This window comes from Suncus etruscus, chromosome 17, assembly GCF_024139225.1.
Source record: "Suncus etruscus isolate mSunEtr1 chromosome 17, mSunEtr1.pri.cur, whole genome shotgun sequence".
Taxonomy (NCBI): Eukaryota; Metazoa; Chordata; class Mammalia; order Eulipotyphla; family Soricidae; genus Suncus; species Suncus etruscus.
Genome location: NC_064864.1, coordinates 23,214,044 through 23,238,388, shown reverse-complemented (window position 1 = coordinate 23,238,388; position 24,345 = coordinate 23,214,044). Strand labels below are relative to the sequence as shown.

Genomic DNA, 24,345 nt, shown 5'->3' with positions numbered 1-24,345 from the left:
GAAATCACCCCTGGCAGGCATGAGGGACCATAGGGATGCCAGGATTCGAACCACCGTCATTCTGCATGAAAGGCAAACGCCTTACCTCCATACTATCTCACCGGCCCCTTGTGCTCTATTTTCTTTTCTCTTTTTTTTTTTTTTTTTTTTTTGGTTTTTGGGCCACACCTGGTGTTGCTCAGGGGTTACTCCTGGCTGTCTGCTCAGAAATAGCTCCTGGCAGGCACGAGGGACCATATGGGACACCAGTATTCGAACCAACCACCTTAGTTCCTGGATTGGCTGCTTGCAAGGCAAACGGCACTATGCTATCTCTCCGGGCCCTGTGCTCTATTTTCAAAGCCACCAGCCCCACCTGGGAAAATTATGGAGGATATGCAGGGCCAGGCGATAACCTGGAAACTGAGATGCCACTTTCTTTGGTTCTCAGCCATAGAGAAGCCAGGCAAGTGGCTGCCTCTAGGAGCCTACTCTGTGTCTGGGCAGCTGCTCTGGACCTGAGATTCTCCCTGCCCTGACAAAACCACTCCAGAAATGTGTCTGTCACAGATGTGAGCCCCAATTCCAGCTTCTCTACTCCCGCTTCTGCCAGGCTGCTAATGGTGCAGAAATCACCCCTGCACACTCACAGTGCAGAGTTCCTACCTGCAGAGCTTCTGGCCTTGGTCAACAGCCACTGGTCCAGCTGGAGCTCCATGCAGGAAAGAGACATCAACATCATATCCTGCAGACAGCCAGTGACACACAACCAAATGAGAAAGTACTCGAAGAAAACTGGAATTCTTCCTCCTACCCACTTCCCACCACCTTGGTTCAGCAGCCACTTGTCAAGACCTCAGGAGAGGCACAAGGCTCCACACTTACACACTGGAATAAGACTCGGGAGGAGCAAGGGACCTGTCTCCAGTCCCAAGGAATTCCCCTTACTAGGTGCCCACTAGATGTCACATCTACACTATGGTAACTGACCCTTATATATATCACATCATCTTGGGCTCAGTAATAAGCAGGCTCATCTGGGAACAGGATAGTAGCCCCAATGTGGTGGCCCCTCCACCATCCCACACTATCCTTGAGCAAATAGGCCAAGGGCAGAAACTAATTGACACTGATTCCTAGGGTCCAAATGGCCTGTCACCCCCAAACTCCTCCCATTCTGTGCCCCTAGATAGGCTCTCAAGCTCACAGTGCCCAGCCCCACCAGTCCTTCTCCTCCACCTGAGCACCACTGACCCTTGTGAGGCAGAGCAGAAGGAAGAATCTGGAGTGGGTGGGGTGCCCATGGTACAGGCCCCTTCACTTGGTGGTGCCCCACTTCCTGGAGTACCCTCCCTCACCTCTGTTCTTCCACTTCCTCACTGTTTAGAATACAACCAAGTCACTGATACTCTGAACAGAGCCAAATGTTCCATCTCTCGCACCTATTCCACTCCACTCCACTCCTTTTCTCATAACCACTTTCATTACACCCCTCAGAAGCCCTCCCCATCTCATTTCCTGGCCTCCACTTGCAGTTCAAACCTGTCAGCTCTCCTTCCAGAACCTTCCACCCCTGCTACCATACCATGGCAAGAGCAATCTGATGCCTTAAGAGTATCCTCCATCCAGCCTAGGCACAAGCCAGACCCCACACCCTCCTGTCTCAAACCTCCCAGGACCCAAGTTCCAAACCCGAAGCAGAGGTGTTCAAATAGGATCAGTGAGGTAACAGCCCATGTCCCCAGGTGTCTGCTGGCCCACCTTGATGTGCTTGTTGCTGCAGTCCCTCAGCAGCGGGTTGGGCAGGCTGGTGCTGTGCTGCCTCCAACTGTGGTAGATGCTGAGCACGACCTCCGCCAGGCCTGGGGGCCACCTCAGCAGGAACTTATGACCCATGCTCTTCAGATAGCGCATCATCAGCTCCAGGATGCCCCCATTTGTCAGATTCTCCAGCAGAAACGCGTGCACGTCCTGCTTCTCTGTCCGGGAGGCAGAAACAGCTGACTCAGACTAAGGACTTCCCTGCCAGAGTCTCACAGTTGTTCTGGGAGCATTGAGAGGAGAGTGCCGTGGGGTGGGATGAGGACACAGCAGAATCGAGCCTGAAGCTTTCCACTCTGTGCAGTGCCCAGGGCAGGCTGCTCAGTTCCAGTCCTGGTTCCCATGCTCCCCAGCTCTGAAACTCCGACTCAGGTAAGCATGAAAGGGCCCCTTCTGTGTTCAGTGGTGTGCAGAGAGAAAAGGGTGTAGAGCACACACAACTTGAGGCACACATATGGATTTGCAACGCCACTGATACCTTGAATGTATGGGCCAATCTCTAAGCTGAACAAGGAGCCTGGGGTAAAGACAGACCCAAAATAAAACTTTGGGAGCACTTTTAAATTCACCCCAGAAGGGGCCCGGAGAGATAGCACAGCGGCGTTTGCCTTGCAAGCAGCCGATCCAGGACCAAAGGTGGTTGGTTCGAATCCTGGTGTCCCATATGGTCCCCCGTGCCTGCCAGGAGCTATTTCTGAGTATACAGCCAGGAGTAACCCCTGAGCACTGCCGGGTGTGGCCCAAAAACCAAAAAAAAAAAAAAAAAAAAAAATTCACCCCAGAAGAAATCCTGACATGGTTAGAGGGGGAAAGAAAAGAAAAATCTGAGAGTGAGGGGGCTGGAGAGATAGCATGGAGGTAAGGCGTTTGCCTTTCATGCAAAAGGTTGGTGATTTGAATCCCGGCATCCCATATGGTCCCCCAAGCCTGCCAGGAGTGATTTCTGAGCATAGTGCCAGGAGTAAGCCCTGAGCGATGCTGGGTGTGACCCAAAAACCAAAACCAAAACAAAACAAAAATCTGAGAGTGAATGACTTCCTAGAGTGATTCCTACCAGATTCCATGAACGTGGTTGAGTCGAAAGACAGTCTGTGCAAGCCAATGCTTGGGAAGCTCTCCAGTTTGGCTTCTGATTGGACCTCATAGTTGTTAAAGGGGTCCTCCTCCTCCTCGGGGTCCAACTTCCTTAACCTGTATAGAATACACCCAAGTCACTAAACCACACCACCTGGTCCTCCACTACTACCCGAATTCCTCCAAGATAAACAAACTGAAAACAAACACAGGTTGCCATTCACTCACTCACTCACTTGCTCACACCATTCTCACCTGACTGCAAGTTCAAAGAAGTGGGCACAGATGTCAGAAATCAAGAAGAGGAGCTTTCCACATCAGAAGCAGCAGCCACAGTACCTGGATGGCAAGAACTTCATCAGGAGCTCCTGAAAATCCACCTTCTCCTCTTTCTTGGACTTAGTGTTTCGGACCCGGGCAGACCGTCTCTTTGCTGTTTCTCCACTCTCTTCTGGAATCTTCTTCCGCTTCACTCCTTTCTTGGATTTATCTCCCCCGGAAACATCACCTTCACAAAGACAGCAAAGTGAAGCTTTACCAGGGAGATGGTCTAGAAAATGCACCACTCTGCACCTCTGCACACGGTTTTCTAACTCCAGCCAGGAAGTTCCATATTCTGGAAAGCTCTATTGCTACTTCAACAACAGAGAATCCCAAGAAAAGTTCACTTCAAGCCATTCAATTCTCACATCTTTCTTGAACTCACAGACTTCAGGTGATTTCCCCTGGCGACAGAACAGCAAAGGCTCAGTCGAACATTCCCCCAGCACCCACCCCCCCTACCAGTTGAAGAGTTTTGAGAGCTTCTGGAGCCTTTTTGGATATACCTAGGATGTGCCAGAGCAAGTATTAGTGACAGTGACTCTGCCTATTGCCCAGGATCCTGTGCAGCCAAAGTCATGAGCAAGAGAATCATGTGTTGTTCAGAGAGCAGAGATGTGTCACTTGTGGTGACGTAAAGTATTAGAAACAATCCCATACATGGTCATTTGAAACTTCTATTTAATCGCCAGATATGGGTCCAGAGTGATAATATAGTAGATTTTCTTGCACATGACCGGCCCAGGTTTGATCCCCGGCCTTCCATAGGGTTCCATGAGCCTTCCAGTAGTGATCCCTGAGCACAGTTAGAGTAAGCCCTGAATGTTGCTGGGTATGGCCTAATCCTTCTTGCTTCCACTCCACTCAAATCCTGCCCCAAATTTAAAAATCTCTTTTTTTCAGTGACATGAAACCTAGGAAAGACTTGGGAGCTCTGTCTGAAGTTCTTTATACACCAATAATCACTAAAATCAATAAAACTGTGGACAAATAGTCTCCCACATAGGGTAGCAACTTTGCCCAAGAGTAGGGGCTGGCGTGATAGTAACCCCTGAACATTGCTCAACATCATTGGGTGTGGTCCCAAAACAAACAATAATATTAAAGCCCAGGAGGGTGGAATATGGGTACATGAGGAAGTGTGGTACAGACAGTAACAGAGTACAGCACTAGCTGTGGAATGGGCCAGTTCACACATCACTTGTGGGAAAAGCCAACTCATCCTACACCTGTGGACCCCATGTTACACAGGGCCCGGGAACTGTGCCCTGGAACTCTAAGCCCTCCCTCAGGAAGTCGCTGCAGAAGTAATGCCTGAGAAACAGCAGCCCTGCAGGTAGCTAAGAGACCCTCTGGGGAGCTGGGGGGCTCTCATTCAAAGCTGCACCTCTGAGCTAAGAGATGTGTCTCCCAGAGGTCTCCCGGAAACCCACCGCAAACACCCACTCACCAGAGGGAATGCTAGTCTCCAGCAGCCCGGCACTGTGCAACGGGAAACTGGCTGTGGCCACAGGGGCAAAGGACAGCACGGGCTCCACCAAGGTCACGGTTGGGTTGGCATTGACAGGACTTGGCTGGATCACGCTGACAGGCATCACTCCCACAGAGGATACCAATGGCTGGCTGGGGTCCTGATAGTCGGATAGGTCAATCCTCCTGCCAAGGCTGGGTCTCGGGGGCTCGCATGTGGTGAGGTGGTTGTACATGGCCAAGAGACTTTCTCCAAGGCACTTCCAGCTGCAAGAAGGTCATCACACTTGGTCAGCACCTCTCACAGGATGATCCATGCACAGGGACAACTGCCATGACATGGGGGTGGAGCGTGGACATGGTTTTGTCATCGTCACTACTGACAAAATTTTGAGTCCAATACAGCTGAGGCAGAACCCTGGAGTTGGGGGCGCTCCTCATCCTTTCCTGGCAGAAGTCATGGAGCATCTCCACCCTCAGAACCAGGCAGGTGGATGCTCACTTCTGCTCAGTAAGGGATAGCGGGGCACACAGGCAATGAGTCCCCAAGCACTGCTGGCTGTGAACCCAAAATAAAAAACAAGAAATGAAATTCTCTGCTGCCACAAATCTAATCTAGGTTTTAGGCCCAGTTAGGGGAAGGAGCCCCACTTCACACACCCTGACCTTGGCAGCCCAGGAGCCCAGGAAGGGATTATGCTTTGTCAGGGGTTGGGTGCAGCTGGGCGTTTCCGGACAGATGTTGGTGTGGGTCGTCAGTGCCTGCTTCCTGTGTCATGTCTGGGAGTGTGTATTGTACTGTGATATGCTGCTCATGGTATGAGGGCATGGCCTGACCCACACAGATACCCCTGAGGGGCCAGAAATATAGCACAGCAGTAGGGTGTTTTGCTTTGCATGTGGCTGACCCAGGTTCGATTTCCGGCATCCCATATGGTCCCCCAGCCTGCCAAGGGTGATTTCTGAGTGCAGAGCCAGGAGTAACCCCTGAGCACAGCTGGGTGTGACCCGAAAACAAACAAATAGGAAAAAAAAACACAAACACCCCTGAATAGTGGCTTCCCAAGCTTTCAGGCAAAAGATCTGATCTTTAGCCTCATGGAGCAGCATGGCCTGGCCACATCCCAACACTGAAGCTTTCTTCCCTGCTGCTAACAGCCCACCCCTTCTACCACAGGGGGTCTGCACACAGCTGTGCTCTGGCACTCCTCTGTTAAGAGTCCAGCATGGGTGCCAACACACCTTCCTCATCAGCAGAACAAGATGAACCCCATAAGATTTCTCCCTTTTCTCCTTGGGTTCCCCTCAGTTGGGGGCAGTTGTTCCTTCTGAGAGACTCACTGCTGACCACCACAACCTTCCTCCAGTGAGGAGTCAGTGCACAATACAAGCTGGCATCAAGTTTGTGGAAGGAGCAAAGGAAGTGCTTCATGTTCCAGCCCCGGGCTACATAGACACTCCCACTGCAGGAGGAATCCCTTACTTGTCCTCAGGCAAGGCTTCACCCAGGCTGAAGAGTGTGCAAGGGCAGGGTGCTTTATGGCTCATCTACACAATCTCCCTGAACCATGCCTCACTCATACCCAGGAGGGTATGAAAAGACAAAACAGGGGACCAGAGAGATAGCATGGAGGTAGAGCATTTGCCTTGCATGCAGAAGGACGGCGGTTTGAATCCCGGCATCCCATATGGTCCCCCGAGCACACCAGGAGCAATTTCTGAGAATAAAGCCAGGAGTAACCCCTGAACGCAGACAGGTGTGACCCAAAAAGAAAGAAAGAAAGAAAGAAAGAGAAAGAAAGAAAGAAAGAAAGAAAGAAAGAAAGAAAGAAAAGAAAAAGAAAGAGAAAGAAAGAAAGAAAGAAAGAAAGAAAGAAAGAAAGAAAGAAAGAAAGAAAGAAAGAAAGAAAGAAAAAGAAAGAAAGAAAGAAAGAGAGAGAGAGAGAGAAAGGAAAGAAGAAAGAAAAAGAAAGGAAATAAAGAAACAAAGAAAGAAAGGAAAGAAAGAAAGAGAGAAAGAAAGAAAGAAAGAAAGAAGAAAGAAAGAAGAAAGAAAGAGAGAGAAAGAAAGAAAGAAAGAAAGAAAGAAAGAAAGAAAGAAAGAAAGAAAAAGAACGAACTTCTGTATGCAAGGCAAATGCACTACTTCCATGCAATCTCTCTGGCCCGATAAATGGTTTTTAAAAACACACACACATGCAGAAACTGGCCTAAAATTGCATGTATTTACTGCCTGGTCATTGACAAAGAAAGCATGCAGCCCCTGGTTACTCTGATCTCTTCTTCCACCATGGGACATGGAGATGCCAGCTCACAGCTTCTATCTCCAGCCAAATTGCTGGGCCCCTTTTAGCACCCAGAGATTCTCTACTTCTTCACTGAAACTGGATGGTCCTTCTAGATTCTTTTTTTTTTTTTTTTTGGTTTTTGGTTTTTGGACCACACCCGGCGGTGCTCAGGGGTTACTCCTGGCTGTCTGCTCAGAAATAGCTCCTGGCAGGCACGGGGGACCATATGGGACACCGGGATTCGAACCAACCACCTTTGGTCCTGGATCGGCTGCTTGCAAGGCAAATGCCGCTGTGCTATCTCTCCGGGACCCCCTTCTAGATTCTTTTTTTTTTTTTTTTTTTTTGGTTTTTGGGCCACACCCGTTTGACGCTCAGGGGTTACTCCTGGCTATGTGCTCAGAAATCGACCCTGGCTTGGGTGGACCATATGGGACGCCGGGGGATCGAACCGCGGTCCTTCCTTGGCTAGCGCTTGCAAGGCAGACACCTTACCTCCAGCGCCACCTACCCGGCCCCCCCCTTCTAGATTCTTAACCATCCTGCTTGGGGAGTCTCTAATTAGATGAAACAGGAATTCTTTTTTTTTTTTTTTTTTTTGGTTTTTGGGCCACACCCGGTGGTGCTCAGGGGTTACTCCTGGCTGTCTGCTCAGAAATAGCTCCTGGCAGGCACGGGGACCATATGGGACACCGGGATTCGAACCAACCACCTTTGGTCCTGGATCGGCTGCTTGCAAGGGAAACGCCGCTGTGCTATCTCTCCGGGCCCGAAACAGGAATTCTTGTCCCAGTGGACACACTACAGAGATGGGGACCTGGTGAGAGTCCAAGAGCAGCCCACACCCTGACAGGCACTGGGCAGTACCAGTCAGATCCTGGGGTCTGTGTCTCCATCCTTGTTAGGGTCCCCAGCCCAGCCAGTCAGCACCCCTGAGACCACATGACGTACGTGAAAAAGGGGATGGGTTGCACCAGCTTCAGGTCTAGCTCCTTCTCCCGGACGGTCAGCGCCTGCCTCTTCCTGCGAAGTCCCAGCGCCTCGTCCACGATGGCTTGAGTCTCGGCTGCACTCACCGACACATCGTGGATGGACATGTCACTAATGGCACAGGAGAAAGGGGGAAATTACATCGTTACCAGGGAGAACCAAGGCTAAAATTTTACAGCAGGGGTGCAGTTAATACCCTCTCATCTGCATTAATTCTTCCTCTGAATAAAATAACCACTTGAATCTGGCCTCCACGGGGCAGTAATTAGCACTTTTAATACCCACATTCACTAGAAGTGACTAATACTCTTTGTTCCTTTCATTGAATTCAAAACTGAACAAAAGGTCTTCGTGTGCAAGAACATGATCACTGCAGCATGAGAAAAACCACGGGAAACAAAAACCATGTTCTTAGTCACTAAAAGAACATTGGAAAAGGATTGAGTTAACCCACCCTTGACTGTCCTATCAGAACCACCAGGAGCCACTAGGGATGGGACAGAGCACTGGGACCTGGTGTGAAAGTTGCAGAGAGCAGGTGGGGCAGAGAGAAGGAGGGCAGCACTGGGTGAGATGGCACAGGCAAGATTGGGCATGAAGGCCTGTCCACCATTGAAGGTGTTGCTGGGCAGGAGGAAATGAGGCCTGAGAGAAGACATGCACCCTCCCCCCTGTATCACTCCGCCACGTGAGAGAGGGCCAGATCAGGTGTGTTCAAACCTACCACTTGAGGAACATCCGGAGAGAGTCCTTCCGGAGGCATGGCTGCTCCTCAAAGATCTTCTCCTTCAGAACCAGCCCTTTGCTATACCGACAATCCTTCTCCAGAGCTTTGCAGATAAAATACAGACAGGCTGGTGGGGAAAGAAACAGTATGAGCTTTGAACGTGCTCTCCAAACTCCTGGCCTTGTCAAGTAAGCCCAGAATGTACCCCACTCTGGAATCAGAAAAATGCATTGTAAATAGTAACAAGATGATGGGGCCGCGCGGTGGCGCTAGAGGTAAGGTGTCTGCCTTGCCAGCGCTAGCCTAGGACGGACCGCAGTTCGATCCCCCGGTGTCCCATATGGTCCCCCAAGTCAGGAGCGACTTCTGAGCGCATAGCCAGGAGTAACCCCTGAGCATCACCGGGTGTGACAAAAAAAAAAAAAAGATGCAATATAATCGATCAGGAAAGACTTCCGAAAATACTGGTGTGATCCAAAAAAAATTTTTTTTAATGAAAGTAAATAAGAAAAGGTCCAAAATAGGCCCACCTTTATGGGGGTTGACATGTTTCTTGTAGCAAACTGACAGGCCTCAAACAACAGGCACTTCTTACTGTGGGAATATCAGTGTGGACATCTACTTCAACAATCAGATCGCAGCTCTCCAGGCGTAACCATTTAAACTCTTTTTTTTTTTTTTTTTTGTGGTTTTTGGGTCACACCCGGCAGTGCTCAGGGGTTTTTCCTGGCTCTGCGCTCAGAAATTGCTCCTGGCATGCACGGGGGACCATATGGGACACCGGGATTCGAACCGATGACCTTCTGCATGAAAGGTAAATGCCTTACCTCCATGCTATCTCTCCGGCCCCACCATTTAAACTCTTAACAAATGTTCATAAGTCCATCTTTCCTGTAAAGAATAGCTAATCTCTGATGGGCCAGCTCACAAGCCTGACCCTCACTGAGCTCAGCCTTACACAGAAAATTCCTGATGGTCGCCTCTACTCTGGCTTTAGGAGGTGCTCTGAGGAGGCTGATTCCTGTGGCAAGAACCACATCAGTGGGTTGTCAGGAGCCCTGCTGCTCAATGAAGGCACATGCATCTTGGAAAATAGTGACACCCCAGCACCAGAAAGGGCCAAACGAGTTGCAATAGCTAATTTGCCTGAGACAAGCCCTGTTGCAGATGGAGCAAGGCTATGATAAAATGATATAACTGGAGGAAAAAACACTCAGAAAACATTCTACTTACTCTTCCAACACAACTGGTAAATCTCAAGCAAGTAAGATCAAAGCAAGCAAACACGTGGAAACATGTGCATTCTTTTAAGTGGATCATCAGGAGAAAAGCACTTGGGATCCACTTTAAGCTTCTAGATTACCCAAGCAGAGCTCCTTCCTGTTTCCAAAAACCTGAGCACCCAGGAGAAGGTTTTTCAAGTGTGACTCACTTGTGTAATCGCTGAGGGTGTACAGGACAGTGATGAGGTTGTCCAAGCAGGGCCAGTGGTCAGGATTGCACCGCAGCCCTTCCTCAAACGCATGGCGAGCCAGGGGCACCCGGATGAGTCTCAGGGCCACGTGGCCAATTTTATACCAGAGGTTGACATCGGTAGAGTCCAGCATGACAGCCTGCAAGCAACACAAGCAGAGGACACACCTTCAGTTAGCTTCTCACTGAGTAGACACCCTCTGACTAAATGGACAGACTCCAGCCCAGCAGAATACAGGCAGAGAAGGCCTATGAGACAGGGAAGTGTTTTCATTACTAGAGTCATGCATGTGTGAGGCTGGGTTTCAATTCCAGCACCACATGCCCTACATGCCTCAGTACCACCAGACAGGATTCCCACAACTAACAGCAAAAGTCACATAGACCCACTGAACTAAACCTTTTCTTGCCAGGATTTGTCACTCTGAACACCTTTTACGTCTTCCTTACACTTTTGACAGGTAAAAGAAGAGTAAAAGCAGGTTGAAAGAAAACTGGGAAATCTCTCTTTTTTTTTGGGGGGGGGGGCACCACCCGGTGACGTTCAGGAGTTACTCCTGGCTATGTGCTCAGAAATTGCTCCTGGCTTAGGGGACCATATGGGATGGTCCATCCTAGGTCAGTGTGTGCAAGGCAAATGCCCTACCGCTTGTGCCACCGCTCTAGCCCCAAAACAGGGAAGTCTTGTAGAGTTCTAGAGTTGATGGGCTGCAAAGACAGACCTCAGTTGTCATTCACACCCCTGTACTGACTAGCAATGCAACCCTGAGCCTCCATGTGTTCACCATTGAAATGATGAGAAAGAGAGTACACTGCGCAGCTGGAGACATGGGGAAACTGATCACATGTCCTACCTGTAGGTACCCTAAGAGATGAAAGAGTGCAGGTGTAGGCCCTCTCCTCTCCAGGCTTCTTTGAACTTGCTGTGTCACACACCCCCCCCCCCCACCAGGACCTTAGGCTCCACAGCTTGGTGATGTGGTATCACATATGCTCTTTTCAGTTCTCTAGACAACAACCTCACTCCTGTCCCCCAAAAACTTTCAAACACACAGAAGGAGACAAAACCTCCAGGTAGAATGCCATGGCTGTCTCCAGGTCCTCTCGTTGTGCTGCCAGCTGTGCCAGATTCTTATACGTGGAATATTTCAACATCAGCCCCGGGTGCTTCAACCCCTCTTTCTCATCACCGGATGAAACTGCCTGTGAACAAAATAGAGAAACGGAGATGATGCTGCAACCCAAAGCAAAACACCGTGCATGGCTTTGGGACTGTGGAGCTGCTCTCAGGAAGCAGAAGTGCTGCAGATGCTCTGAGAATGCCACATAAAGAAGAGCAAACTAGAGTGAGGAGCTTTGAGGCAGTGTAGGTCCTGGTGCCAGGGCAGACTGCTGGGGGACACCAGATAGGACCTGGAGTTTCACCCCAGCCCATCAACCCATTCCTTCACATCCTGAAACAAGCTTAGGAGCTGGGCCACTGAACTCCCAATTTAGTAACTAGCCACAGACAAGCTAACTAAAAAGCTAGTGCTAGAGAACCTTTGTAACATAAAAAGTAGCACAGGTGAAAGTGCGTCACCCAGGCCTTCCCTGGGTGCCAGCTCAGATGGTCAGAATGGGTTCAGGTGGACTCTTAGTGGTCCTCAGGCTTCCCCCCTACCTCTCCCTACACTAATGGAAATGCACTTTGGGAGGAAGGTGGGCCGTTTTAGTACTGGTTTATGTTGGGACAGTCACTGGAATTTTTTTCTCCTTGTTTTCCTATTGATAGTATATATTTTATATATCCATATCATCCATCTTGTATTGTGACCTTGATACTGCCCTACAAATCTCATTTCTAATATTTTACTGCCTCAGTCCCAACCCTTATTTCCCCCTATCTTCTCAGAAGGTGCAGCTCATGACATGAAGCTCACCACATAGAGTGATGAGTGCAGTTAGAGAAATAACTACACTGAAAACTGATGAGTGCAGTTAGAGAAATAACTACACTGAAAACTATCATAACAATGTGAATGAATGAGGGAAAAAGAAAGCCTGTCTCGAGTACAGATGTGGGGAGTAGGTAGATCTGGGAAATTGGTGGTGGGAATCCTGCACTGGTGAAGGGGGGTGTTCTTTACATGACTGTAATCACACAACTACAATTATATTTGTAATCACAGTGTTTAAATAAAGATAATTTTTAAAAAATAAGTAAGAAAGAAAGGAAGGAAGGAAGGAAGGAAGGAAGGAAGGAAGGAAGGAAGGAACGAAGGAAGAAAGAAAGAAAGAAAGAAAGAAAGAAAGAAAGAAAGAAAGAAAGAAAGAAAGAAAGAAAGAAAGAAAGAAAGAAAGAAAGAAAGAAAGAAAGAAAGGAGGGAAGAAGGGAGGGAGGGAGGGAGGGAGGGAAGAAAGGAAGGAAGGAAGGTAGGAAGGAAGGAAGAAAGAAAGAAAGAAAGAAAGAAAGAAAGAAAGAAAGAAAGAAAGAAAGAAAGAAAGAAAGAAAGAATGAAAGAAGGAAAGAATGAAAGAATGAAAGAAGGAAGGAAGGAAGGAAGGAAGGAAGGAAGGAAGGAAGGAAGGAAGGAAGGAAGGAAGGAAGGAAGGAAGGAAGGAAGGAAGGAAGGAAGGAAGGAAGGAAGGAAGGAAGGAAGGAAGGAAGGAAGGAAGAAAGAAAGAAAGAAAGAAAGAAAGAAAGAAAGAAAGAAAGAAAGAAAGAAAGAAAGAAAGAAAGAAAGAAAGAAAGAAAGAAAGAAAGAAAGAAAGTGAGTCACAAGAGTCTAGAGACCATTAGCAGGTTTTATACAAACTGACATTCTGGCCTGGGGAAACAAGTGATACGTCATATGCCTACATGTGTAAGGCTTAATTTGATCCCCAATACTGCAGGCTCCCCTCCCAGCACTGCCAGGTGTGGACACTATTTAAAAAATTGGGGGAGGGGTAGACCCTTAGTGTTCCTGGTTCTGGCTCAGGGATCGATAGTGGGGAGTCATATGGGAGGCTAGGGATTAAATCCGGGTTGGCTGTGTGTAAGGCAAAAATGCCCTACCTACTGTACTACTGTACTTTGATCCTTTAACTTGTTTTTATTTTTTATTATTTTAAAACTATTTGTTTCTTAGGCCAAAACTGGCGATACTCAGGAGTTACTCCTTACTCTGTATTCCATAATTATTCCTGGTGGTATATTCAGGGGACCATATGTGATGCTGAGGATCAAACCTGGAGTGGCTACACACAAAGGCCCAGCCACTTGTAACTCTCTCCAACCCTAAATTTTTTAAAATAAATAAATTTATTTCACAAAAACCTTTATAAGAACTCTTAGAAAACTTTAAAACTTGTAAAGAAACCATTGATTAGGAAATTACTCCAACCACAGGACAAAGAATAAAATACTTTAAATTGAAATTATTTTCTCTGATGCAAAGTCCTTTTCAGGGGAGCAAGTCACAAACCAGTCTTCCCTAAACAGATCCACATAAGTTTGGAACAGGTAAGGTCTGAGGACATTCAAGCTTTAGGAGTTCCCTGATGCAAACAAGAAACCTGCCTGAGAGCTCTCAAGGAATTCAAGATTGAAAAGAACTTTCACGGTTTGGAGAGATAATACAAGAGAAGGGTATTTGCTTTGCAATGCAGCCTAAGCTGGCTAACCAGCACTATCGGTGGCCCCCTGAGCACCACCAGGGGTCGGTCATTCCAGAGCACAGAAACTGCAGAGTATGGTCCCCAAACCCAACATCTTCTTTCCTCCCCTTCTCTCCCATCCCCTCCCACAAAACAAAACAACCTTAGAATCAAGCAATCCATTAGCTTCTAATTTATAATGATGTATAAAGAAGAAAAATCCCCAAGAATTCTCTACATGCAGAAATCACACCTGGCAAGCACGGGAGACCATCTGGGATGCTAGGATCAAACATGGGTTTGCCATATTCTTTGTACTATCTTCGAGCCCAGCCAGGGCCATTATATCAAGTGTGTAAGACGCTAATTAGATTATTTAATTTTAGAGAAAAAAAAAGATTATTTAGTTTACCATTACGTCCACTACTGCCAGATGAATGTGAAATAAAATGTCACTACCTATTTTCTGTACTTCTCAACTGTTTACAATGAGCACGCCTTGTTTGTAAGCAAAAGGGAAGGAAATTCCATAATTGTTTAAGACAGAAAGTGATAAACACACGGACACCTGTCTCTGAGGCTGGCAGTCCCCTTTCTGTACCAACCCCATACCTGCTCCTTGCTGAATATTGGCTCACAGGAAAACTCGTTCTCAGACTGCAAGTTCAGCCCTGTGCTTCATGTCTCCAAGGAAGGCCCACTGCACCCCAGTTAGAAATGGAAAAGCCACTAAGATTCACCCAGCACCTGGCCCTCAGCTGAGGCTCAGTAAATAGTGAGTAAGTCCTTTTCTCTTCCTAGGCCCTCACTCAGTACCTACTAAAAGACAGGAGATAAATCACCATGCCCATAATTTCCATAGCATTCATTCTAAGGCACTAAACCAATGCAAAACAACCTTGTAAGCAAGAGCAGGAGATATGACTGAGTCTCAAAGGACTGAGCATTAAGCACCACTAGGAGCAACTCGCAAGTCCAGAATTGAGAGAAGCTCCCAAAGCACCAATGGGTTTGACCCCCGCCCCCCCCGCAAGAAAAACAGCCAATAGTTCTTTCTTACAAAGCTACAAGATTATAATAGAAAGAGATGGCTTGAGTGAGAAAAGACATGCTGTAGCTGCCAGTTAGTAAAAACCTACCAGTGGAGGCACTAAAGACAACAAGCATCTAACATCCAAAAGCCACAGAAGATTCTTCCCAACCAAAGGACAGAATTCCAGAAAATGTCAAATGCTGCTCCTTACTGCACATGGTCTGTGTGTGTGTGTGTATCTCCGTATTAGTGTCCAGGTACCTGGAAACAAAAGCCTTTCCTCCTAATAAGATGCATGTCTTTTCTTTGTTGTTGTTTTGTTCTTTGGGGGGCCACACCCAGTGATGCTCAGGGGCTACTCCTGGCTATGCACTCAGAAATTGCTCCTGGCTTGGGGGATTGAGCCGCGGTCCGTCCTAAGCTAGCGCTGGCAGACGCCTTACCACTCCACGTCACCACTCAGGCCCCAAGATGCACGTCTTTTAAGTTAATTCAGGTTGAGCTCTACTCCCAACCAGTTCTGTCTAAATTCACCAAAACAGTGCCAACCCCCATCCAGGTTCACGTATCTGCCCCTCTCATGTACCCTATGTTCTCAACAGGCTTCCTAAGCTTATGGGCTTCACCTAACTGGCACCTGTCAAAATGTGCTGTCAATAGATCATTAGGTATCAGAAATTTCAAATGCTTCTCAGATCGGGGACTTTGAGCCATCAACAGCTCATTAAGCTTCAGTTTCCATGACTCTAATATGAGACAACACTTTGTACTGAACTACCAAGATGAGGACTAACCATAGCTGATACAGAGCTCCTACTATGGCCAAGGGCAATGCAACATGCACTGCTAGGTTCACTCAACCCCACAGTGACCCAATGAGGTTGACACTTCACAAGATGCTGAGAGGCAGATGGGGAAATGAACTAGACAACAAGTAGGAGAGCAGGGATTGTAGTTCTATGGTACAATACTTGCCCTGCATACATAAAGCCCTGACTTCAATCCTCAGACTGCCCCCACCACCACCACCACCACCACAACCACACATACACACAAAGCCAAAGGTTAGGCCCAGACAGACCACTGGCTCTACGGCCATCCTTCAGATTAGCTAGTGACACACCTCTCGCAGCAGACGTGCCTCCAAGAGCTCATGGTAGGCTTTGGCAGACTCCTCAAACCGGTCGTGTTTCTGCAGATCCAGGGCCTTGTGATATAAGGCAAAAGCCTCTGCTTCCTGTAAACCAAGAAAAAGCAAATAAAGCATGCTTTGTCTATTTTATGTCAAAAGTGTAATAAGGTAGGGGAGCTGTAATCAAGGCTATGTTAAATGGGTCCTCTGCAGTGGGAATAATCCTTATACGCCAACTTCCCAGGAGCGCCATCAGCAGGAGAAAAACCCTCAGGAGGCCCCAAGAAGACACAATAACACATGCTCAAACAAACAGTCAAGTACAGCAAAGACTCAGGGTAGAATTAGCTCAGTTCCAAGGTAATGAACCCAGCTGGCCCTCTGTGGAAAAAGTTGAGAGAGTGGCCACACCAACCAGGTTAACCCATACAACTGAAAAGTATGGATGGTCTCTACTGCCTCTGTCCACCCCCTGAGACTGCCCAATGCTTGAGGAGGGGGACAACTGGACAGACTGAGTCTCAGTGACATGATTCCATGCTCAGGACAAATGACAAGTGGACTTCTGACAGGGCCCAGACTATCCTGGTTTCTCCTGTGATGAGGTAGATATGTTTTTATTACAATGGAAACAAATACAGGCACAAACCCTTGCTATAAAAGGTAGGGCACACGTAGAGAGAGATAGAATGGAAAGAGGGAGGGAGGGACGGAGGGAAATGGAAATTATGTTAGCCCTCATAGTAAAGATGAAGCACCAAAATTTAGAGAGCCAAAGTAGAACCTGGATCCACCACTAATTTCTGCAAGATTCAGTCCTGTAGTTCCTCACACTGAAAAGTAAGAGTAACACAGTGGAGATCCCTAAAGCCCATCTACCTCATGTCTGTTGAACTCGATGGGAAAGCAAATCCCAAGACCTGCACAAAAAATGGGATCACAAGGAGAGGACAGATGACCCAGAGTGACCTGGTCCAACCAGACACAGAAAGGACAGAATTCTTCTTCAGTGTGACAGTCATTAGGAGAAGCAAATTAACATGACAGGGAGAGCTAGTGGTGCTACAAAATGGAATATTCTCTCAAATCCCCTTAGAAATGAGGGAATACATGTAAACTGAGGTCTGCTCCATTCAAAAATCAGAAGCAGGGCCGGAGAGATAGCATGGAGATAAGGCGTTTGCCTTTCATGCAGAAGGTTGGTGGTTCGAATCCCTATGGTCCCCTGAGCCTGCCAGGAGCGATTTCTGAGCATAGAGCCAGAAGTAACGCCTGAGCGATGCCAGGTGTGACCCCCCCTCCCCAAAAAAAATCAGAAGCAAGATCTACCTGCAGAGGAAGAACACAGATTACAAACCTGGGCCTCCTTCGTCTGAGTTTTGTGACTTTTAAAGCTTCCTTCATGATCATCCTCAACTGTGGAGCTGGCATTCAAGGCTGCAATTCGAATCTAGAAAGGGATTTAAGAGAAAATAAGAGTGGCTTTTAGTTGACAAGTTGTCACTTGTCACTTGAATAATCTACAATGAATAAACTCTGTCCTGCATAACATAAATTACTCTGCCCTCAACAGCTCAGCCTTTCTCTGAATGTGGGGAATAAACTAAACATGATCACAGAGGAAAAGAATAAAAATCAAAACATCTCTAGGGATCATCCGAACTATTTGAGAAGCATGTTCTGGATACGATCTACTGCAAAAGAAACAGAACTTGGGGGTGTCCAAGCAAGAGCCCAATCCAAGGAGACCCAGGCATCAGAATCACAGATTCTAACAAAGTGTAAATTTTGTGCCCTTGTAGCAACTACTAGACCATGCAAACCACTTTAATAGAATGTCAAGCACCCACACCCCAAATGTGTCAGAAGCTCTCCTGGAGAAAGGATACCTCAGAGGAAAAGCCTCCCGGGTGACCCTGCCCCAGGAATGAAGTGATAAGAGTTTGGATACCAGCAAATAAGCAAACAACAGTTCTTACCATACTGAAAGTGCTGAGTGCTGAGTGCTGCTAAGTATTGCTTCTTTTCATTAGCAGGGGCTGCATCAGTCCAAAAGTCTCCTGCAAGAAACAGGGAGACAGAGAGAAAGCCATGAAGAGTCTATCACAGTGTCAGGGTCCCACAGGGAGCAAGACTTCAAGTCCATGGGCCTCCCTAGCCCAAGTCACACGGGCACCTGGTGAGCAAGTGCTGCCTGATGGCCATATGGGCTACTACCAGAAAGTCCCTCTGTCCCTGAGAGCAGAAACTCTGAAGAACAGAAAGACTGAGATCAACTCTGGTCCTCAGAGGACACTGTTCAGCAAAGCAATGGATCATTATAAACAATTCTTTACAAATAAAAAGGACATAGGCAACTTTTAAGCGTGTCAAGTATTTGATTTCCTTGGATGAAGAAGAGGGAGGAGGAAGCTGTTTAGCCCTGAGGAATGGCTGACACTACCAGGAAAGCAGTGGGAAGAGAAAGTAAACATAGGGTTACCGGAGCAGGCATGGAAGGTGAGACAAAAAGGAGTGATGCCAAATATTCTGTGGCATATGCAGAGTATAGTATTTCTAGATTTTAAAAACATACAGGGAAAAATTATAGAGCTAGGTTGACTAGTTAAGAGCTTGCCAAAATCAACAAGACTGATAAGATGTGGAAAAATTAGAAACTTCAAGCAGCACTGAGGGGGATGCAAAATGGCATAGCCCTTGGCTAAGCCAGTCTAGACAGGGGCTGGAAATTTTAACACAGAGTTAATGCCTAACTCAGAAATGCCACTCTCCTACCCCAGAGAAATAAGCTCTCAGGTCCACACCATGGCCTGTTCATGAATGCTTATCACAGCATCATTCATAGCAGCTTAAAAGTGGATTAAATGTCCAGCAGCTATTCAATGGGTGAATAAAAACTGCTGTGCCTATACAATGGATTACTGCTTAGTTGTAAGAGACTAAAATAAAGGCATATGCTACAACATACACCAGCCTTGTACAATTTGAAAAAACAAAAACACCATCTAGTTCTGTTTCTATGAAATGCTCAGAAGAGCATTTTACAGATTTACATCTATAAAAATAAGATTTAAGGGCATGGGAGAGAGATACATGTACACAACTACTTATTGATCCAAGATTTATTTCTGAGGCGTAGAAAGGTTCTAAAATTGATGGTAGATGGGGCAGGAGTGGTGGTGCAAGTGGTAGGGTGTTTGCCTTGCACACACTAACCTAGGACAGACCATGGTTCGATCCCCCGGCGTTCCATATGGTGAACCAAGCCAGGGGCGATTTCTGAGCATATAGCCAGGAGTAAACCCCTGAGCGTCACCGGGTGTAGCCCAAGAACCAAAACAACAACAACAAAAAAAATCTATAAAATTAATGGTAGTGGATATCCACTTCTGTGAATACATAAAAAGCCACATGGCACCCCATCTCACCCCACCACTACTAAGGTACAACTGCTAGGAAGCCCCCAAGCACAACTGTAGCGACCCTTGTGGGACCTTACTAGGCCTGACAAACATCACAGGCCTGGGTTTAAGCACTGAGTGGTCCTGTCCAGCCAAAAGCAATCCCAGTATTGCTAATCCTAAGTATTATTTGGAGATTTCCTCCCCTTAAAACCCACTAACAGTCCTCCTTACCTGAGTGAGTTGGGTGATATCTGAAGCATGTCACAATAATGCTGCTGAGAGAGGCTGTGGTCATGGGCATGGAGGGTCACACCCCAGGAACTAGATTCAAAGAGACTGGAGGCAGCAGCAGAGAAACTGGGTTCAGGCCTGTGAGTAAGGCACCAAACAAGTCAGAGAGGGCAAGAGAAGGAAACATAAAAGGTTCCAGAAGTGGCAAAAGGCCCTGGAAGTGCATAGCATGCTTGAACCTTGGCAAACTGAACCATGCCCCTCTGTGTAAAGAAAAGAACAGCCACTTCTCCCCTTCCCCAGCACTTAAAGCAATGGATTCTTGAGCTTCCACCTGGGTACTGAATTCTCCAGGGGTCCATCTTCTCCACAGAGTAAGAAGATTTGAGCCTCCCCTCGGCTCACTATTAAATCTCCATTCAACTTTTTTTAAGCTATTAAATAAGGCTAGGCAATACTGCCTCACCATAAGGCCTGTCACAATGAATACTGTGACTTACATGATATGGGAAAAAGATGACAAAAGTAGAAATTGTAATATTAAAATACAGTATTAGGGGCCGGAGATATAACATGGAGGTAGGGCGTTTGCCCTGCATGCAGGACGGTGGTTGGAGTCCCGGCATCCCATATGGCCCCCCGAGCCTGCCAGGAGCGATTTCTGAGCATAGAGCCAGGAGTAACCCCTGAGTGCTGCCGGATGTGACCCCAAAACAAAACAAAGAAAATAATACAGTACTAGACTATTATTTCAAATACATACACACACATTGAAGAGCATCAGTGAGAAGTACGATCGCTGTGGTAAATAGAATGGTAGTTCCTCGGAACTTAAATCTCAAGTGTCCACAATTTCCAGCAAATTCCACTTCCCACATGTACACAACAGAACTGACAGCAGAGGTAAACAACACTAGCTGCAGAAGAGCAAAGAGGAGAGAAGTCACTTAGCCAGACACCCATCCACCATGGTTCTCTCTCTTAGGCAGGAGGCAGCTCCAAGAGGAAGGTCATCCTAGATATGAGCTAAATCCTCAGGAGAGAAAAGCAAGACTGCTGAGAGTGGATCCCTGCATGGAGGTGGTTGGCTGTATGCAGGGACAGGAGAGCCCTCGCACCAGGGGCTGACTGATTAATGGAGGATTTCTGCTCCCTGCTCTACCGAAAGAAAACGAGACTCCTTGCCATGACACCATCACATTTGTTAGGTCTATGCCTTCACCAGGGGTTTCTCAGCCCCACAGGCCAGGGTAAGTACAATATCCATCCACGGTGACAAGAGGCACACAGCCTGGAGACTGACCAAAGGAAAAGTTAAGGGGGCTGGAGAGATAGCACAACAGATAAGGCACTTGCCTTGCATGCAGCTGACCCAGATTCAATAGCTGGCACTACATGTAGTCCCCCATGCACCTCTAAGATTCCTGAGAACAGAGCCAGCTGTTAGGAGAAATTTCTAACCCAAATGCAACCAAAGTACTGGCCTGCCTCTCTGATCATTTTCAGACCCTTGAAAAAAAAGTTCCCCAGGATATCAGGCTATGACTAGTGGGGCCAAGAAGATTCTCAAGAAGAAGCTGAATTTTGAAATTTCCTAATTCTTAGGGCTAGAGAGATATCACAGCAGATATGGCATTTGCTTTGCATTCAGTCAACCTGGGCTTAACCCCCAGCACTTCCAAATTCAGCCAGGAATAATCCTTAAGCACAAGGCTAGGAGTAAGCCCTAAGGACCACTGGGTATGGCCCCAAAACAAAAACAACAAAAGCCTTCTAATTCTTTTCAGGATTGTTCCATTCTAAAAAAATCAAACTATTTTTTCCTACTGAAAAGAAAACCTATGTTAATAGGTAATCTAAAAATCCCTTTCTGCCCCTCCACCTCTACGACCCATTCAGGTTTGCAAAAGGCACATGCAATGTCTTCAATGTCTTCCAAAGAGGGTGAAGCTGGAATAAACCACAGGGTGAGAATAGCCTCAGAAGCAATTGGGAAGTGTTTCTTTTTGTTCAGGTAAAGAAGATAGGGGCTGGAGCAATAGCACAGCTGTAGGACATTTGCCTTGCATGTGGTCAACCCAGACCAGACCCTGGTTTAATTCCCAGCATCCCATATGTTCCCCAGAGCCTGCCAGAATTGATTTCTGAGTGCAGAGCCAGGAGTAACCCCTGAGGGTCACCGGGTGTGACCTAAAAATTAAAAAAAAAGGTAGATTAAAAAAAAAAAAAAAAAAGGGGGGCCGGTGAGGTGGCACTAGAGGTAAGGTGTCTGCCTTGCAAGCGCTAGCCAAGGAAGGACTGTGGTTCGATCCCCCGGCGTCCCATATGGTCCCCCCAAGCCAGGGGCAATTTCTGAGCGCTTAGCCAGGAGTAACCCCTGAGCATCAAACGGGTGTGGCCAAAAAAAAAAAAAAAAGGTAGATTTCCAAGCGAGTAGTTGTTAGTGTAGTTATTTCTCTAACTGCATTCACCACTCTTTGTGGTGAGCTTTATCAAGAGCCGGTTCTTCCAGCCCTCATCTCTGGGCATTATTACAATAATGTCTTTTATTTTTCTTAAAACCCATAAATGAGTGAGACTATGGAAAGCAAATTGACAAAATGTACCAAGGGTCTGAAGAATCTTCAAGATTGGGATTCAGAGGCAGCTTGATCCAATCCCTGGAACCATCCAGTACAGATGAATGTGACACCTTGTATCACACAGGTGCATGCCCAGCACTGCTGCAATAGCAGCAGCAGCAGCAGCAAAAAAAATAAATAAATAAAAAATAAAAATAAGAAGACAAGAATCTGGGGCCGGCGAGGTGACGCTAGAGGTAAGGTGTCTGCCTTGCAAGCGCTAGCCAAGGAAGGACCGTGGTTCCATTCCCCGGCGTCCCATATGGTCCCCCCAAGCCAGGGGCAATTTCTGAGCACTTAGCCAGGAGTAACCCCGGAGCATCAAACGGGTGTGGCCCGAAAAAAAAAAAGACAAGAATCTTTGGGTTCAATCCCCAGGACCAGGTGGTCTCCTGAGCATTTGCCAGGAGCAGCTCCTGAGCTGACTATGGTGCTGAAAAAATACAACTGCAATAAGAAACTCATTAGATGGGTTCAACAAGAGAGCTAAACAGGAAGAAGGGCCAGCAAATCTGAAAATGGCACCATCATTGAAATTACTCAGTCTAGGAAGAGAAAGCAAAAGAAAAGTGAAAAAACTGTGGTATACTTCAAACAATATCTCAAATAATCATGTTACCAGCTGTATGACAGCCAAGAGTGAAACAACTAGATAAGAGGTCAGACCAGGGGTAGAAAGATAGCTCAAATGGTAAGAGTATAGGCCTGGCATGCAGAAGGCCTTAAATTCAATCTCCTGCACTGCACAGGCCACCAATCACCACCAGGCCTGTGCAGTACTGCATCTCTGGGTCCAAGCACCCAATCACCCTATCACCCCCAGTACTGCTGGCAAACCTCCCAGTATCTCCCTCAAAAAGAATGAATTCATAACCTTATGACCCCCAATCTTCCCAAAAGGTAGACTTGAAAGCTTGTGCTCGGGGCTGGAAAGGTGGCGCTACAGGTAAAGCGTCTGCCTTGCAAGCGCTAGCCTGGGACACTGCAGTTCGATCCCTGGCGTCCCATATGGTCTCCCTAAGCCCGGGGTAATTTCTGAGTATATAGCCAGGAGTAACCCCTGAGCATCAACGGGTGTGGCCCAAAATTCAAAAATAAATAAATAAATAAAAGAAAGCCTGTGATCTCCAACTTACAACTTTACTATATGGCCCTTAAATGTGCCAAGCGCTCTCCAGGACATAGTTCCCTGATAGAGTTGGAAAAATATCAACAGATATCTTAAAAAGCCTTGCATGCTAAAGGCCTAGATTCAATCCACTAGTTTTTATATTTTTGTTAGCTTTTTGGTTGTTTTTGTTTGTTTGTTTTTTGGGCCATACCCACTGATGTTCAGGGGTTACTCCTGTCTCTGTGCTCATTAATTGCTCCTGGCTTGGGGGACCATATGGGATGCCAGGGGATCAAACCATGGTTCGTCCTATGTCAGCGCATGCAAAGCAAACACCGTACCACTTGTGCCACAACTCTGGCCCCTATTTTTTTAGTTTTGTTTTTATTTCTGGTCCCTCTAGTGTTTGGTTTGGGGGAAGTTTTAGGGGTTGATTTGTTTTGCTTTTACTAGTGGCTGTGTAATAGAGTTAATAACATATTTGAGTTGATGCTTATAATAAAATATTTTTTGATTTTTTATTTTGATTATAAGTATCATCCCAAATAAAAATTTTGTAGTTTTAGGGCTGTACAGGGGCTAAAATAACTTGCTTTGCATGTGACCAGCCTAAATTAAATTTTTTCCCCCAGATTTAAAATTTATTGAAACTCTTTAGATATCTTGAATATTAGCTTCTTATAGTTCTTACTATGATTGTAAGGCACATTTAAGCAAAACAAAAAGCTTCACAGGGCTTTTTTATGAATTTTTGTTTATTTTGGGGGGTAAAAACTGACTCTATTCCTAGCTCTATAATTAGGAGAGGTCAAGAGTGTAATAAGATGAGGCTGGAGAGAGTACAGAAGGTAGTACTTGTGCGCCTTGCACACAGCCAACATGGGTTCCATTTTCTGCATTCATATGGTCCTCCGAGCACCACCAGGTCTAATTCCTGAGTGCAGAGCCAGGAGTAAGCCCTGATCATTGCGAGGTGTGGCCCCAAACTCAAAAAACAAACAAACAAAAAATAATAGACAAGATTATACAGCAGCTTCCATGTAATAAGC

At 46.8% G+C, this 24,345-nt stretch overlaps 1 protein-coding gene across 1 annotated transcript in view; it reads right to left on the bottom strand.

Annotated features, from left to right (window-relative positions):
• Positions 1 to 19,608, bottom strand: part of CABIN1 (calcineurin binding protein 1) — a 112,237-nt gene extending 92,629 nt beyond the window's left edge. Inside the window, exons 1-13 of the mRNA XM_049790637.1 lie at positions 19,565 to 19,608; positions 17,909 to 17,989; positions 17,287 to 17,379; positions 15,921 to 16,034; positions 11,212 to 11,346; positions 10,103 to 10,283; positions 8,668 to 8,797; positions 7,905 to 8,054; positions 4,646 to 4,932; positions 3,214 to 3,382; positions 2,855 to 2,991; positions 1,741 to 1,958; positions 646 to 724 (exon numbers count right to left, since the gene is read on the bottom strand). Coding sequence (XP_049646594.1) covers positions 646 to 724; positions 1,741 to 1,958; positions 2,855 to 2,991; positions 3,214 to 3,382; positions 4,646 to 4,932; positions 7,905 to 8,054; positions 8,668 to 8,797; positions 10,103 to 10,283; positions 11,212 to 11,346; positions 15,921 to 16,034; positions 17,287 to 17,379; positions 17,909 to 17,911 — 1,696 coding nt within the window. The 5' untranslated portion in view covers positions 17,912 to 17,989; positions 19,565 to 19,608. The remainder of the gene's footprint in view (positions 1 to 645; positions 725 to 1,740; positions 1,959 to 2,854; positions 2,992 to 3,213; positions 3,383 to 4,645; positions 4,933 to 7,904; positions 8,055 to 8,667; positions 8,798 to 10,102; positions 10,284 to 11,211; positions 11,347 to 15,920; positions 16,035 to 17,286; positions 17,380 to 17,908; positions 17,990 to 19,564) is intronic.
• Positions 19,609 to 24,345: the final 4,737 nt, after the last annotated feature.